The sequence below is a fragment of the Pleuronectes platessa genome, chromosome 10 (genome assembly GCF_947347685.1).
Source record: "Pleuronectes platessa chromosome 10, fPlePla1.1, whole genome shotgun sequence".
Taxonomy (NCBI): Eukaryota; Metazoa; Chordata; class Actinopteri; order Pleuronectiformes; family Pleuronectidae; genus Pleuronectes; species Pleuronectes platessa.
Window position 1 is genome coordinate 12,037,682 of NC_070635.1, and position 15,362 is coordinate 12,053,043.

General features: G+C 42.8%; 1 protein-coding gene across 5 annotated transcripts in view; it reads left to right on the plus strand.

Annotated features, from left to right (window-relative positions):
* The window catches only part of galnt1 (UDP-N-acetyl-alpha-D-galactosamine:polypeptide N-acetylgalactosaminyltransferase 1), a 38,448-nt gene extending 25,171 nt beyond the window's left edge, over positions 1-13,277 (plus strand). For all 5 annotated transcript variants that reach the window (XM_053432139.1, XM_053432140.1, XM_053432141.1 and 2 more), the window contains exons 5-14: positions 3,401-3,567; positions 5,304-5,431; positions 5,548-5,627; positions 6,033-6,203; positions 8,514-8,631; positions 8,952-9,132; positions 9,786-9,925; positions 10,094-10,192; positions 10,350-10,484; positions 11,259-13,277. In XM_053432139.1, the coding sequence (XP_053288114.1) occupies positions 3,401-3,567; positions 5,304-5,431; positions 5,548-5,627; positions 6,033-6,203; positions 8,514-8,631; positions 8,952-9,132; positions 9,786-9,925; positions 10,094-10,192; positions 10,350-10,484; positions 11,259-11,405 (1,366 nt within the window). In that variant the 3' untranslated portion in view covers positions 11,406-13,277. The remainder of the gene's footprint in view (positions 1-3,400; positions 3,568-5,303; positions 5,432-5,547; positions 5,628-6,032; positions 6,204-8,513; positions 8,632-8,951; positions 9,133-9,785; positions 9,926-10,093; positions 10,193-10,349; positions 10,485-11,258) is intronic.
* Positions 13,278-15,362: the final 2,085 nt, after the last annotated feature.

A 15,362-nucleotide genomic window follows, 5' to 3' on the forward strand; every position in this document is an offset into this window, starting at 1 on the left:
GTCTATAATGAGGATTTTATTTTTACTTTAATGTGTGTCAGTAGCAGTGGCTGTAGGTTGTTAAGTCTTCAGACAGGGAGGCAGACGGGGCAACAGACAGACATGCATCTGGCCAGTAGCCTGTAAGATATGTCAAGGTTAGCTTGAGCAGGTGGAAACCAGCTTAGCCTTCCGTTCCCCTTTGCTCCTTTTTTCACTTCAGTAGCAGAACATGCACAGATCAGTAATGAAGGTTTTCAGTGAGACGCACAGAAAGACTGACTGACAGACGCAAGACTGACAGGCAGGAGCACATGCACACCAGACAGACAGGAGAGAAAGAGGACATTGATCCGTGAAATGGGTTTTAGTCTTTGAGCGAGGGTTGATTACTAGGTGTGTTTTCACTCTGCCTTCACTCTGTCTATGTGCTTTTCCAATTAGGAGATAAGGCCTAGTCAATATCGAGCAAGGGAATGTCCCTGTTTGTGTGTAGGTACGCGCACATGTGTGCATGTGTGCATGTGTGTTTATTTGTGTGTGTGTGGGTGGGTGGATCGGCAGGCTTTTAGAGAACATCCAAACAAATTCATCATAGTAAAGCAGTTCACCATTAGCTGAAGCTCACTGATGGTTTGTTTTCATTATTTGCAGCAGTGCAGCGATGAGAGGACTGGTCGTTCTGACATTACTGTCAAGTGTGTGTGCTTGTGTGGGGGGGTTGGGTGGATCTGCAGAATATGAAAACTTTTTCAATGATCACATCTTCCAAGTTTTCTTTCCTGACTGAGAAAACATACATGTACGTGTAATGTTTGTGTGTGTAATGTTGTATGACTGACACTGCTTTAAAAACAACCAGTCCGCCCACCCCTCCTAACTCTCCTCCCAATCCACTGGCTGTAGTCACAGCCCGTAACTCATTACTCTGCTTAGCTGTTGCCAAATGTAGCCGCACCACCCCAGTCTGTTTGAATACCCAGAATTCACGACACACACCGACAGGAGCGTGCGTGTGTCAACATGTTGATTTGGTTAAAACACAGAATTCTTTTTCCCATCAGCTTCGCAGCAAAGATCCAGCGAGTCTTTTTTGTGTTTGTCATTGAAACATAGTGGAGAGACATAATTACCTGACGTCTATAAAATCGGGTGTTGCTGTTTTTACAGTGATTCATCTCGTGCGCTCGTCAACCTCCCCTCCTTGTAGAGGGCATGGGCCTGCATGCCGCTGCCTGAGAATGACTGTGTGTTATTTAACATGCTCCAGAGGCGGCTGCATGATGGACTATCTTCTTGACCTCCTCTCCTCTGTCGCCGTCAGACACTCGGGGAGGGAGGGAGCTGTGTGGACGGAGAAAGAGAGAGATCATGTTCCATTCGGCTATTGTGAGTTGAGTCTGTCAGAGGGAGGAAGTCACAGGCTACACTCAGTTTTGTCATCAGTAGATAACAGTTTGAGCTGCTCACTGAGGTTCTTTGAGAAAACACTTTCACTGAAAGGCAGTGAAATGTCAGACAGCTCACATGCAGGTATCGTGTCAGGCAGCAGTGTCTCTTGAACCCAAGCATTATCTTCGTATCTGTATCTGGGCTCTCTCTTTTTATTGGAAGGTAACATTAACATTCTTATGGAATTCATTGTGTCCATCTTTTGTGCCATCTGTTGTGCAAATCAATCCATCTGTAATATATCTGGTACTCTCTAGATGGAGAAAGGCTTTCAAAGCATTTTCTCAGATAATTAATTGTTCATTTTGATTAGTGAGACGATTATGAAAGACTCACATGCCATAAGGAAAGGTGGCTATGATGTGCCAAACTCTTTAAAGCCTTTTCAAAATGTCAAGGGCAAAATGACACAGCGGTTATTTAGTCTTTATACAGTATATTATTGCAGTGTATTATGTAAATCTACACTAATCACTGCAGCATCTACTATAGTCTGAATAACTCTAAATTGAAATCATCTAAAATATATTCAGTGTGTGTAGGTCACTGGCTATGACCTTATTCTGAACAAGACATTACTTAGATTACTATATTTACGTGGGATGTTAATATACTTTCCATTCATATTTCCATTTACATGTTACAAATCATAGTCTCATTATGAGTTACCTCAACATTATGTCATACTATTTGTTTAAACTCGAACCCAGGCGATTTTTCGTCAAGCAGTTTGTAAGTGTTATGTGTCGATGTCACAAAATGCTGCAAAAACTCCAATAGGATGTTATAGTGAGATTAAAATGTACACATGACTACATTGAATAACTAAGGGTTTCAAATACTCCATATGTCTTAATTAGATTTTTTTTTTTTTCAAGTATGACTTTATTCAGTTAAAGGTCATCTGAAAATACTGTTTACATAACAGTGTCTTATTCTCAAATGATGCAAACTAGTTAGGATGATCATTTAAAACGTACTCATTCTCTAACCTGTTCTCCTCCGTGAGACCTTTGCATCCCTCTCTGTCTCTCAGTTAGAGCTTGGTGTGTGTTCTCCACTGCTTCATGACAATGACTCACACCCTCATAAGCATCACTAATCAACTGTCATCGCACTGACCCACTGTTTCTGTGCGAGTCTCTGTCTAAATTTGGAGATACCTGCTCAGCTGCTCACTCGTCATTCACCCTCAGTTGTCTTGTCCGGGTTTGCATTTGATACAAATTTCACAATTTACGATTGTAATTAACGCAACAGTTACGCTTCTGATGTATGCAGTTGAGTTGATGTTCAAGTCCCTGTTGTTCAGCTCTCTGCTGTGGAGACTCACTTGAGCTGCAGCTCTGCCTGTAGCAGTCTCTTACAATCAGACAGAGGCTTGATTGTGATGTCTTTACCAGAGTCTTTTTCTCTTCTCTCCCTCTGTTGGCTCAGGTCTGTCTGGGTTCCGGCAACTTCACTTATTGCACATGTGGCTCATGCAATTCACACATCTCCTCTTGTTGTACTTTGTAATATTTTGTCAGTATTCCAATAATATATAGCTGCATTAGCTTACCTTTTATTGGTCTATATTGAAAAACTTTCAGTATAGCCAGACTGATCAATGTAATTGGCTGAATCAAAGATGTATATGTATTAGCTTTTGTAATTGCAGATATGAGGTGATATGTAACATTTTATTTTAAAGAAAAAAATATTAATTTATGTTAACGTTAAAAAACTTGATTCAAGAACTTTATTGTTGGTTGTATTTGTGTTTCCTTTATATTTGTATTAATTTATAATCAAGTGTAATTACATTTCTTCATCAATAAGGTTAGGATTCATTACCATTTTTTTCAGCCAGAGCATATTTCCCAAGTATAGGTATCAACATTGCCCCCCCTGAAATCCTTTTCGGTCAGGCACTAGATCTCAAATTTTTCCTCATTAAATGTGTTCTTATTTTTTTTTCTCTCTGTAGGTGCAAGAACAAGTTATATCCCGATAATCTTCCACGTACCAGCGTGGTGATTGTATTTCACAATGAGGCGTGGAGCACGCTGCTGCGAACCGTCCACTCCGTCATCGACCGCTCTCCGCACACACTGCTAGAGGAGATTGTCCTGGTGGATGATGCCAGTGAGAGGGGTATGTACACACATGCACACACACACGCGCACACACACACGCATGCACACACACACACACACACACACACACACACACACATAATTCCTTCAGTGCCTCTTGTTTGAGGCTTAACCTATTTTTTTTCGAGAACTACTGTATGATTTGACTTTATGTATGAGTGTGTGTGTATGTGTGCAAGTCTGTGTGCCCGTGCCCAACAGCCAGTCAGCATATACTGTATATGCTGTGTGAGCCACTCTATCCTGTGCAATGCTTATAATCCCTGTTTGGGGGAGATTAGGTCCTTAATTTGCCAGCCGCAGGGATTACACTCTGTTATTACCCTCAATCCCCCCCCAGCCGCCACCACACAGCACCATTACACCCAATGGGACCTCAGTTTTGATGGTAGTGTAGGCATGTAGGGAGGAGAGCTCTCTGCACGTAGATGGGATCTTGGCATACAAGCTGAGGCACCTGCACAAAAACACAACCACACATTTACGTTTGATCTGTGCTGGTACACAACAGGTTGGAGGGGGCGTTTGTAATCCAGCCTCTGCTGTTTGTTTCTGTCTGTCTTGTGTGCAGGGTTTGTGTGTTCAGGTTTTTTTCCTGGGTTTGTGGGGTGGAAGGGATATGCATTGTTGCATCATTATGGACTATCTTCATTGCAATATTCATAACCAGAAGGGCACACATACCTCTGCTAAGACCCAGCAGTCAAGCATGTATCCACATACAAATTTACTAGATCCAGATTTTTTATTGGATGTTTACCAAGTTACACACACTCATAATTATCAGTTCCCTTAAACTGCCTTACTTTTTTTTCCCAATAAGATCTTTTAATTATTCTCAGAGAAATCAATGAAAATTCACCAAAATTGAATGGGTTCTTCTCTGACCCATACTGCAACCAAGTTTCCTGGTAATCAGTTGTGTAATCCTGTTAACTACCAGACAAACAAACACTGATGGAAACATAATAAATAGGCTCACTGACAAAGTGAACAACATGTCCTGTGGTCTGTCACATTTTTGTGAGTGATCACACCGTGGCCCATACAAAACCACATTGGTAAAATAAGACTCATAGCTAATGGATTTGTTCTGCAGTTTCCTCATCAAGCCATAACCATCAGACAATGAAACAGCGTTTGGCCGCTTACCAAAATCATTGTTCGGCTGGACGTCTATAGACAGGTCAATGTCCAGAGGCTACTGAGTGACTGCAGCTAGTCGATTCCTCTCATGCTCATTCTGAAAGAATCGCTGTAGACCATATACTGTTTGTAAAGCTGGACAGCGTGTGTCCTCTTCCTCCCACTATCCCGAAATCAAATCAAAATCTCCGGTATAAGAACGCAGCCATCTTGCACATTTGGATTCTGAGTCTGCGCTTAGCAATAGTGAGATGGAGCCACGCTAGTGAGTTCCCAAACACTCACTAGTCTCTCAACATTAAGGCTACAAAAGACAAAAAATGCAACACTGAAACTTGCTTGCATTCAAAAGTAGTATCTGTTGTAATGAATGAAGTGTAGCTGTTGAGTCCTGAAATAATTAAGTAAAAAATACTCGGTCTCATATTAGGACCAACATGCCCTCCAGAGCAGAAGAGAACTCTCAGCATTGTTCTGTCTGTTCATTCGATGTAGGATCTGTGCCTAAGTTATATAATATATGTGTTTCTGAAAACTCTGCTTTTCATTCCGTTTTCATTCATATCCGTGTTCATTTGTATGTTTCAGATTTCCTCAAGCGGCCATTGGAACAGTATGTCAGAAGACTTGAAGTCCCTGTCAGAGTGGTGAGGATGGATCAGCGCTCTGGACTCATCCGTGCTCGTCTCAAAGGAGCGTCCCTCTCCACTGGCCAGGTGTGTGCGTGTGCACACGTACATGCACAAACATGACATCCACCCCCCAGTGACCTGTTCTCCAGATGGTGTGTGCACTGCCGTGTTTGTCTGACGCCTTCTCTCCATGTGTCTAGGTTATAACCTTTCTGGACGCTCATTGTGAATGCACATTGGGGTGGCTGGAGCCTCTGCTCGCCCGTATCAAGCAAGACAAGTAAGACACACACACAAACACACAGGAGATCTACACACCACTGGCAAGCATTAAAACAAAATCAATAAACTATTGTTGAGCCTGTAGGGGGCTTGTCGTCGTGTTTATTTGATGCTTAATTACTTGTTGTCCGATTACTGCTTCCTTCAAGCTGGTACTCAAAAACACACACACAGACACACAAAACATAAGGTTTGAGAAGGTGTGATGAGTAATGGCTGAAGGTTACATCACGGCATATATTGTTGTTGTAGTGGATTTGGTCCCAGAGGTGCCACACCTTATAGATGAGCACTTAGTCGTAATTGATGACCACTCAACAGGCGTATGCAGTTGTGTTTGCGTGTGGGTGGGGTCTGGGTTGTGTGTGTGTTTGTATGTCTGATGTGTTTCTGTTTGCTGTAGGAGAACGGTGGTGTGCCCCATCATCGACGTGATCAGCGACGACACGTTCGAGTACATGGCCGGTTCCGACATGACGTACGGAGGCTTCAACTGGAAGCTGAACTTCCGCTGGTACCCTGTGCCCCAGAGAGAGATGGACCGCCGCAAAGGAGACCGCACACTGCCTGTCAGGTTGGTGACACAGTTGGACGAGCCGGCCAGTGACACATAGGCGTTTTACTTGCAGTATATGTGTGTGTCCTCCAGCTGAAGGGCAGCTGTTGAACCAGCCCTCTGACCTCTGCTGGGTCGGCAAAAAGAGAATTTGGCTGCAGGGATGAGGCCTGAGTCATGTCAGTGTCATAACCATGCACACATGATTGTACTCATTTGATGTCATTAAGCTATTTGAAATAACATCTGCTGGTAACTTTAGCGTCGCTGACAGCCATTCACAATTAACATGCGCAGCAGAATCGTACTTCACCATTACATTTTCATCAGAATGATAAAGTGCTCTGAGGATAAGATGAGAGACAAAATACAATGAACTTTCCTCTGTTGTTCAAGTCAAGATGATTAAGTGAGATTTTGTGTAATTCTTTTCCATGCACCATTTCTCATGGTCAGGCACTTGGAAGTAAAATCAAGAGCTTATTTCTGCTTGTCTATCATCTCTTCTTCCTGCCCTTGTTTCTAAGCACGCTAAGCGCTATTATTCAAGGTCACACACATAATACATCTTATGTAACACTCTTCTCCCGGTTTCACGGCTCTGCCTGACCATTTTTCCCCCCAAGGATGACTTGTAGGCGGCCTAAAAAACTAAAATTGGTTGTTTTGGTTGAAGAAATTAAGAAGTATTTTACACTTATGACACAATTTACATAAACACTGTCCTGTCGCGCAGCAGTTCCATGTTATTGGGAAACACTTACAAGCTATGTAAGCCACTGGTAAATCAGTAGACTATACTGGTGTTATTTCAACCTATCAAATTTGCGTTACTAATTAATTTTGCTGTTTAAAACTTATTAAAGGGACTGTTCTTCCTTGGCCAGTGCATAGGAAGCTATAGAACTGTCACACACTGAGAGGCCTCAAAGAGTGATGGTGCAGGAGGAAACTTCCGCAGCTCAACTGGTTATTATGGACTCGTCTACCTTGTAATTTGTAGAACTGTGAAAAAGTATGAGGTCACTTTTAAAGAGTCTCCTCATGGCATGAAAGAAAAAACACAAAAACTATCCAAGGTCTAAGGAAAATCCTGCGAACATATTAATTGACCTTGTGGCCCTCTTCAGACCTGGTATCAGCATCTGTTTCCTGTGATCCTATCACAAGTACGTCACACCTGACTTTAAAATGTGTCTCTACACGTCTCTCCAGTGAACAGGGATCACGTTTCCCTCCCCTGCTCTATATGCAAATAAACACAGATATCAATTCTGTTCACAGAGACCAAATGATCGGGTCTGAGTACGTCTGAGGTGTGTTCACACCTGTACTTAAAGAGATGTCCACTTGCCATCAGATCGATTCCAGATCTGAATTTGGCCTTTGTCAGTTACAAACCTGAGAGAAATTACCAGAAGCATCAACTGGGAACAACTAGAAAAGCCTGGATCCCCCTGGTTTTCCAGATCCGCTCCAAAATTGAATCAGTTCCTTCTTGGGTCATGCCCCAAATGGCTTTGAAAACAAAACCTCCTTAACAAATGTAAAAAACACATGCAAGTCTACCATTAAGAAGAACTACAGTTTTACGCTCTCAGCATAAAATAACATTTTGTGTATATCTTCTGTCCCTTTCTTTATTTGATGTCGCAGAGTTTGTGCTTATTTAAATGTCAAAGTGTGCTTTCTAAGCAATAAACTGTGTTTTAAGTGCTAAAGCTTCCTGTTTATATAGAGGTCTTTAATTAAAGATTGTTGCTGTGACACGACATAGCATTGGTCCACTGTAAATGCTTTTTTTGCTTTATTATTATTATGTGCTTCAGTTGTGTCAAAAGAGTGATTTAATTAGAAGTTGAGTTCGAGCTTTGAAATGTAACGGTGCAAAGAAAATATTTGTTATTATCCACTTCTCTGTTTCTTATTATTTCTGACTCTCCGCTAAATACTGCAAACAAACCAGGACCTTGCATGCTCTCAGGATGTGTTTGATCTTCGTCTTTGTTTGTATGCACGGTATCATGTGTTGATATGTGAACTTAGTTGTTAAATGAAAGTAAAGTCAGGCAGCAGGGAAAACAAACCAAATCAGTTTACAAGGCAGAGATAAAAGAAGGACATAAACACTGACACGGCCATCACAACCACAGAGCAGAAGAGGACTAAATGGGGGAAAGCAGAGAGCAGGGCGTGTGAGCTGGGAAATTTAAAACTCCGATGGGATCTGTTGGTACAGTGTGACCTTTAGAAAACAAGCCACATGTGAATTAAGTGGCACTGACTCACCTCAATCTTGGTTTACACTGCTCTCCTGTGTCTCCTCAGGACTCCCACCATGGCAGGCGGCTTGTTCTCCATAGACCGGGACTATTTCCAGGAGATCGGCACGTATGACGCAGGCATGGACATCTGGGGTGGAGAGAACCTGGAAATCTCTTTCAGAGTGAGTGAACACACCCGCTGCCAATAGACATGACGGTATTCTTCCATTCACTGGCAGGCGTCCAGGAGAGTCGGCTCAGAGTCCCAAACACACACATTACACTTGAGTTGGACTGCTCGCTGACTTAATTGGTGACTTGACTAATTCTTTGTCAGGCGTCATCCTGACTGGCTCTCAGTCAGACTTATTTAGGCTGTCACAACACGGACACGACCAATCAGTGTCTTCCATCCTCCCAGCAGAGCTCACTGATCAGCCCATTCAGTGATCAGGCCTCTCAGTGTGCGTACAGTAAACGATATGTGTTTTGTTCTTCACAGATCTGGCAGTGCGGTGGGACGCTGGAAATTGTCACGTGCTCTCATGTGGGTCACGTGTTCAGAAAGGCGACGCCCTACACGTTTCCCGGGGGAACGGGACAGATCATCAACAAGAACAACCGGCGCCTGGCAGAAGTGTGGATGGATGAATTTAAAAACTTCTTCTACATCATCTCCCCTGGTGAGTTGGGCCATGTGTGTGTGTATTTGTGTGTTGTGCGTGTATGTGCTCATGTGTGGAGGTTAATCTCTGTGGCAGGTATGATCTATCCATTAACCCAGTGACAGTGTGATATTGCAGTTGCGACCCAGCAGTGCAGGACAGGGGGCGGCGAGTAATTTCATGCTACGAAGCCGCTATTAACTCGCACAATCACTCACTCACACACATATACAGAATACAGAATATTTTTAGATGTGTTAGTAACACTCTCACAAACTCTAACGCATCCGTTGTGTAAATCGGCTGGTTTGGGGGAACCCATCAAACAAAACTCATTTTTTAAACATAACTTTTAACGAGAAACTGTTCTTTTATTTTTCATACAAAAGTTCGGGTTGTCCATTTGTCTGTCCATCCAATTCTCATGCGTGCAATTTCTTCACATTTGGCTTTAACATTCATTGGCCTTCTATAAAAGTCGATTAGATGCTCATTAGATTTCTGCTGGAGTTCCACTTATGTCTCTTTCAAACACTTCATGTTCTGAGAAGTGAGGTCTGAAATCCAATGATATTTTGATTGTGTGTGTCACATAATAATGTGGCCTTTACCAATGACACTCTTTAGATAAGCCTTAAAAGGACCTTTGTGTTTGTTGTGTGTCTGTCCAGGTGTGACCAAAGTGGACTATGGTGACATCACATCTCGCAGTGCTCTGAGACAAAAACTCCAATGTAAACCATTCAGCTGGTACCTGGAGAACGTCTACCCCGACTCCCAGATCCCCAGACACTACTACTCCCTGGGAGAGGTACACACACACAAACATACACACACACACAATCGAGACCCTTTCATTTATTGTAATACAGACAGTTATAGATTGATCTTTGACTAGTCTGAAATCCAATAGGAAAACATAAATAACTGTGAATTACATATGTTCAGGTTCCTCACTGTGGTTGTGTATTTGTTTCAGATCCGAAACGTGGAGACCAACCAGTGCCTGGACAACATGGCCCGCAAGGAGAACGAGAAGGTCGGCATTTTCAACTGCCACGGCATGGGAGGCAACCAGGTAAAAACAATAACACAAAGAAACAACAACTGACACAAAATAAGAAATTAACCAATGTTTATGTTAACAGGAAAAGTCAGTCCAGGAAGTAATCATGAGAAAGAAGTGCTTGTAAAACTAATTTTGTATTAAAAGCTGTAATCTGTTGATGACGCAGGTGTTTTCCTACACGGCCAATAAGGAGATCAGGACTGACGACTTGTGTTTAGACGTGTCCAAGCTCAACGGACCCGTCATGATGCTCAAGTGTCACCACCTCAAGGGCAACCAGCTCTGGGAGTACGACCCTGCGGTGAGTGGAAGGAAACAGGAAAACTAACATGTTGGAATGCACGTTGGGAAATGATGATAAATTATGTGGTGGAGCTGCTGGTGGAGCTGCTGGTGGAGCTGCTGGTAGAGCTGCTGGTGGAGCTGCTGGTGAAGCTGCTGGTGGAGCTGCTGGTGAAGCTGCTGGTGAAGCTACTGGTGGAGCTTCTGGGTTCATCTGATTGCCTATTTTATCTTCTGTGTTGCTTTCATTAGCATTGTTTTGACGGCTAGCGGGACACATAAACTCCGTTTGATGATCTTGTCTGCGACACGCCCACCATCAAGCATGAACACAAAGCAAACAAGGTTTTCCCCAGTCACAAGGTCGTCTTCCAGTTGGATCAGAAAGTCCCTAATATTTGTAACAGTTAGTAATTGCTATTTCTATTAAATAAAAAGGAATACTAATGGATTCCCTGTTGTCAACTGACTATAATGAGCCCTGTGTATTCCCAGTACACAAACTTTATGACAACACATATTTCAGACCAGCTGTCAGTTCAGTCAGTATTTATCGTCTTCACTTAGAGGGTAATATATTCTCGGTGACACATTACCCAGTCCAACCACAGCACAACTCACACTGAGAGCCAAAATGAGATGGTGTCAGAAAAACACAGCCGGGGAAAAAATACATTGGAATTATGATAGAAAATAAGAGTAAGATCCTTCTGTTTAGATTGTAGATTTATAAACATGCTTATGTGATGTGCTTCCCCTCTCACACACGTGCTCTGTGTTTCCTTCTGTGCAGAAGCTGACTCTGATCCACGTCAACAGTAACCAGTGTCTGGACAAGGCCAGCGAGGAGGACAGCCAGGTGCCCAGCGTCAAAGACTGCACACACACACGCTCCCAACAGTGGCTGCTCCGCAACGTCACACTACCGGAGGTCTTCTGACCACAAACACACAACACACAGCAGCCCGGAGTAAGCGACGAGGGGAATGGACGTGTTTATTAAAGCGTGGGCACCGGTAGAGGAAAGACTTCCCACGAGGGGACGCTGGAGGGGAGGAGGACGGATTAGATGGTACTACCTCTGCCAGAGATCAGAGGGAGGAGTGTGTTCGACCCTCCTCCAAACGGGGAAGAGAGGAAAGACTCCTTTTACGTTTTATTTTGTTGATTTTTATAAAAAGAGATTTTAACCAGAGAGACTCAATATGGGACTGCCTGATGGAGTGGAGGCTCTGCACTCACAGCTTCCCTGGACACAGCAGTCCACCCCTCAACTCATCACTTAAGGTTTACTGACTGCCTCTAATGAGCGAGTGTATGCACTTAGTTGTGTGTCTGCCTGCACAGGTGTGTGTTCTCCGAGATGAATGTATGCTTTGAGTATTCCTGAATTCCTTGTTCATTAGTTTTCTTTTCTTTTTTAATTTAACTTTGTATTGGATTTTTGAAAATGAACTCTGGTGAACTCATATGAAGAAGAGTGCATGTGGACGTGAGCGTGCGTGTGTATGTGTGAGACTGTCTTGTGCACGTGTCAGAGCCCCTCCTACAGACCTGCAGCAGTGTATGTCTCCCTCTGGTGTTAGTCCTCGGCATTTCATCCTAAAGACTGACACCTCCTCGCTGAGGAATTTTCCAAGGAACTGCATATTTTAAAAAAGGAAACAAAAAAAAAACAGGAGGACAAACACGAGGACCCTACGTCTGCCACCTGCAGAGATCTAGTGATATAGAAAAAAAGATGTTTGTGATATCTTGAGATTTCTATGTCCCGTTTTTACATGGCTGTGTCTGTTTCTACGGTCCTGTGAGAGTCACAGAGCAGTAACCCTAGTCTGTCTGTCCGTCTCTGTTGTCTTTAACAGTGTTGAACATAGAGCTACCAGGCACATACACACAGAGGACTCTGCATATGTAACTGATGTTCACTGCCTAATGTAGTGTGAAACATAGGAAACTCTCCCATAAGGCACTACATAGTCTCTCACACACACACACACAGAGTAAACATATAGGAAAAAAGGCTTCACTAGCCTGAAACTATAATCCATTTTGGCATATCTTCTTCTCAATGACCTCTTGTAAAAAAACTACACTCCAAGGGCTTCTTCCCTCCAGCGGAGTGTGGATGGCTGCGTCAGTGCGGGTTTCATAACTAATCAGTCCATCAGCTCCCTGCTCTCCAGAACAAGCCGCTCTCAGAGTCCTCACTGTTGAACGACCAAGAGCCCGTAGCATAGGCTGACAGCAGATCAGCGTGCTTCTGTCGTACAAAAAGCTTGCTTCACAGAGCCGAGCCTCGGTTCTCTCCTGAGGACATATCTACAGTAGGAAATGAAGCCTGGGGCGCAGCGAGAGTATCAACACACGTCGCTTACACTTAATCAGGGACAGAATAACATTGTAGAGAGCAGAATGGAGTGAAAGTGTTTAACTGTGGATCACAAAGAGCACAGCGGCAGCAGCAGATGACATATCTTAATCCATAGCTACATATCTGTCTTTACAAGCTCACCCATAGTATTCCACTGTTCATATCTCTGTGAGGAGCCAAACAGGCTCCACAGTTTCATCAGTGCATCGTGTTTTCTTTAAACTTCCATCTGTATCGCTCCTGTGAGTCAGAGCAGGAGACTTCTTAAAGGTTTTAACCATTTCAGCTTCCTCCAGTGGAGGAAGAGTTTACACGCCGGACACGTCACTGGTTCATCTTTGTTGTGGACACGGTCGTGAGGAGGGTGTCGACAGATTTCTTTTTTTCTTTCATGTCAAAGCGAGTGAAGATGTGAACGGTTTCTGATTGTGACACCGGGGGGGGGGGGGGGTATAAGATGTTCAGGGGTCGGGGGGTTTGCAGCTGACTGACATGTCCAGGCTTCCACACTGAGCTGATCCAAATGTAGAAAATAAAGGTGAAAAGTTTACAGTACGATACGAGTAGCATGTTGATTTCTGCCTTTGTCTGTTCACATGTTGATAAAACACAGAAACAAACACAGGTCGCTAAACATCACCCTGATGCAGGGACATGAATCTGTTAACAAAACATTTAGATCAGTTTCATTTTAATTTAAGCTTCACTCTAGTATTTAGTACAATATCAACTCCATTCTGCTCATACTCTTTCTGTCATAACCAGTGTATGATTGACTACGGGCTCGGGCCTGTTAGCGCTACAACATAGCCCTAGTTTAATTTGACATTTAATTTTGATAATCTAATATAAGAATATATATTGACACGGCTGATGAGTAGATGTGTTTCATATTTAATTCTAAACTTTAAAGTCAGATTTGTGGCTTTTTGAGGAATTCTGTTTAAAAAGCCAAGAAGAAGAGCCATCCTCAGGATCCTGAGCTGTGACCAGTGCTGCATGTTGAAGGGAAAGATCAAATGAATCTGTTTTATCTCCTCAGTGAGAATCACATCACAGCAGGTGAGTCTGAGCACAAACCAGAACTGTTCTCCTCCTCTTTATTCCTTCACTCGGAGCAGTGTGAAGGTGACGGAGTCTGGGCGGCGGAGGAATGACTACATGTTTTGTGGAGAGTGGATTATTCCAACTCCTCCGCTTGATCTGTTGAATTATTCATTTGTCTGGATTAGGCCCGACGAGAGCCATCAGGAGGACACATTAGACAACAGTGCTTTGCATGCAGATTCCGTAAGGTTACATTTTGATGTATTTGTTTTCTGAAAGCGTCTCCTGTCCAGTAAATGAGGTTTTATACTAACACAGCTTCTTGTTGTAGACGACCAGTGATTCCAGCTGAAATAAGACAAAACAGAAGACGTATCAGACTCTGTGTTGTGTTGCTGAGATGATGGGATGTAAATCTGCAGAGTGTGAACCTCATCCTCTTCCTCTCGCTGGTCCTGGGTGAAGATGAATCTGCCGTGTGGATTCAGAGAAAGTCTCCTTCAAGGAGAGGCCTCCCTCCGATTGGAATGAATGACTCTGCCGTTAAGGAGATTTAAAGCTGTGTGATTTCAGGAAGACTTCACTCTGGTTAATGTGCTGCAGACTTCACACGAACCATGTGGAGCCTTTGATATGAAGAAATGGATCAAAGCCCAATCGGACCGCGGCCCCGAGGGGAAACTCCGAGAAGAGACAGAATACTGAATCGTGTTCAGAGGAACACAGTGAATTCATCTACTCATGAATGTGTCCGTCAAAATGATTTGTTTTACTGTCTTATTGATTTAATCTGTGGAATCAACTTCATATTTTTTATTTGCCAGACACTGAACTAACATTCATTAATTTAAACTCCTCTTTGATTTGTTGGAAGCGGCCTTTGGTTGTTTCTCTAAACACATTCATGTTTTCTCTAAGAGACTGAGGGAATAAATTGTAAATTCAGTCATATATAGATTATAAGAATACTCAGTTACTTTATCTCATGAGTTTTAGCTGATTATGTAATATTGACAATATTATAGTATGAGACTAAGACAAAATGGGATTTTATTAGTTTAATTCAATAAATAACCAATAAAGTAATTTACTGATTTATTAGTATTTTGAGAAAAGGTTTAATTTAACATAATTAATTTAATCTGTCAGACTGGTTCCTCTGTTACACTGATCTGTACTTTTAGAAACCAGTCTGCTCATTCGACCTTCAGCCTCCATGTGGTGCAAACTAATTCATTTAATTTAATTTAATTTTCATTTACTTTTCTTTTATTGTTTAATTAGTTATTTATTCACATCTTTTCCTTCATGTGGTGGGATGCTGTGTGGACTGTTCGTAGACTGAGGAGGAAACGGGATGCCTGGTTCCAGCAGCGGGCGTCTCAACAGTGGATTTCCATGGATCTGATGTTTATTCTGTCCATCTGTCCAGAGCCTTGCTGACACATTGACAATCTGTAAAGTTTCACAGAACAG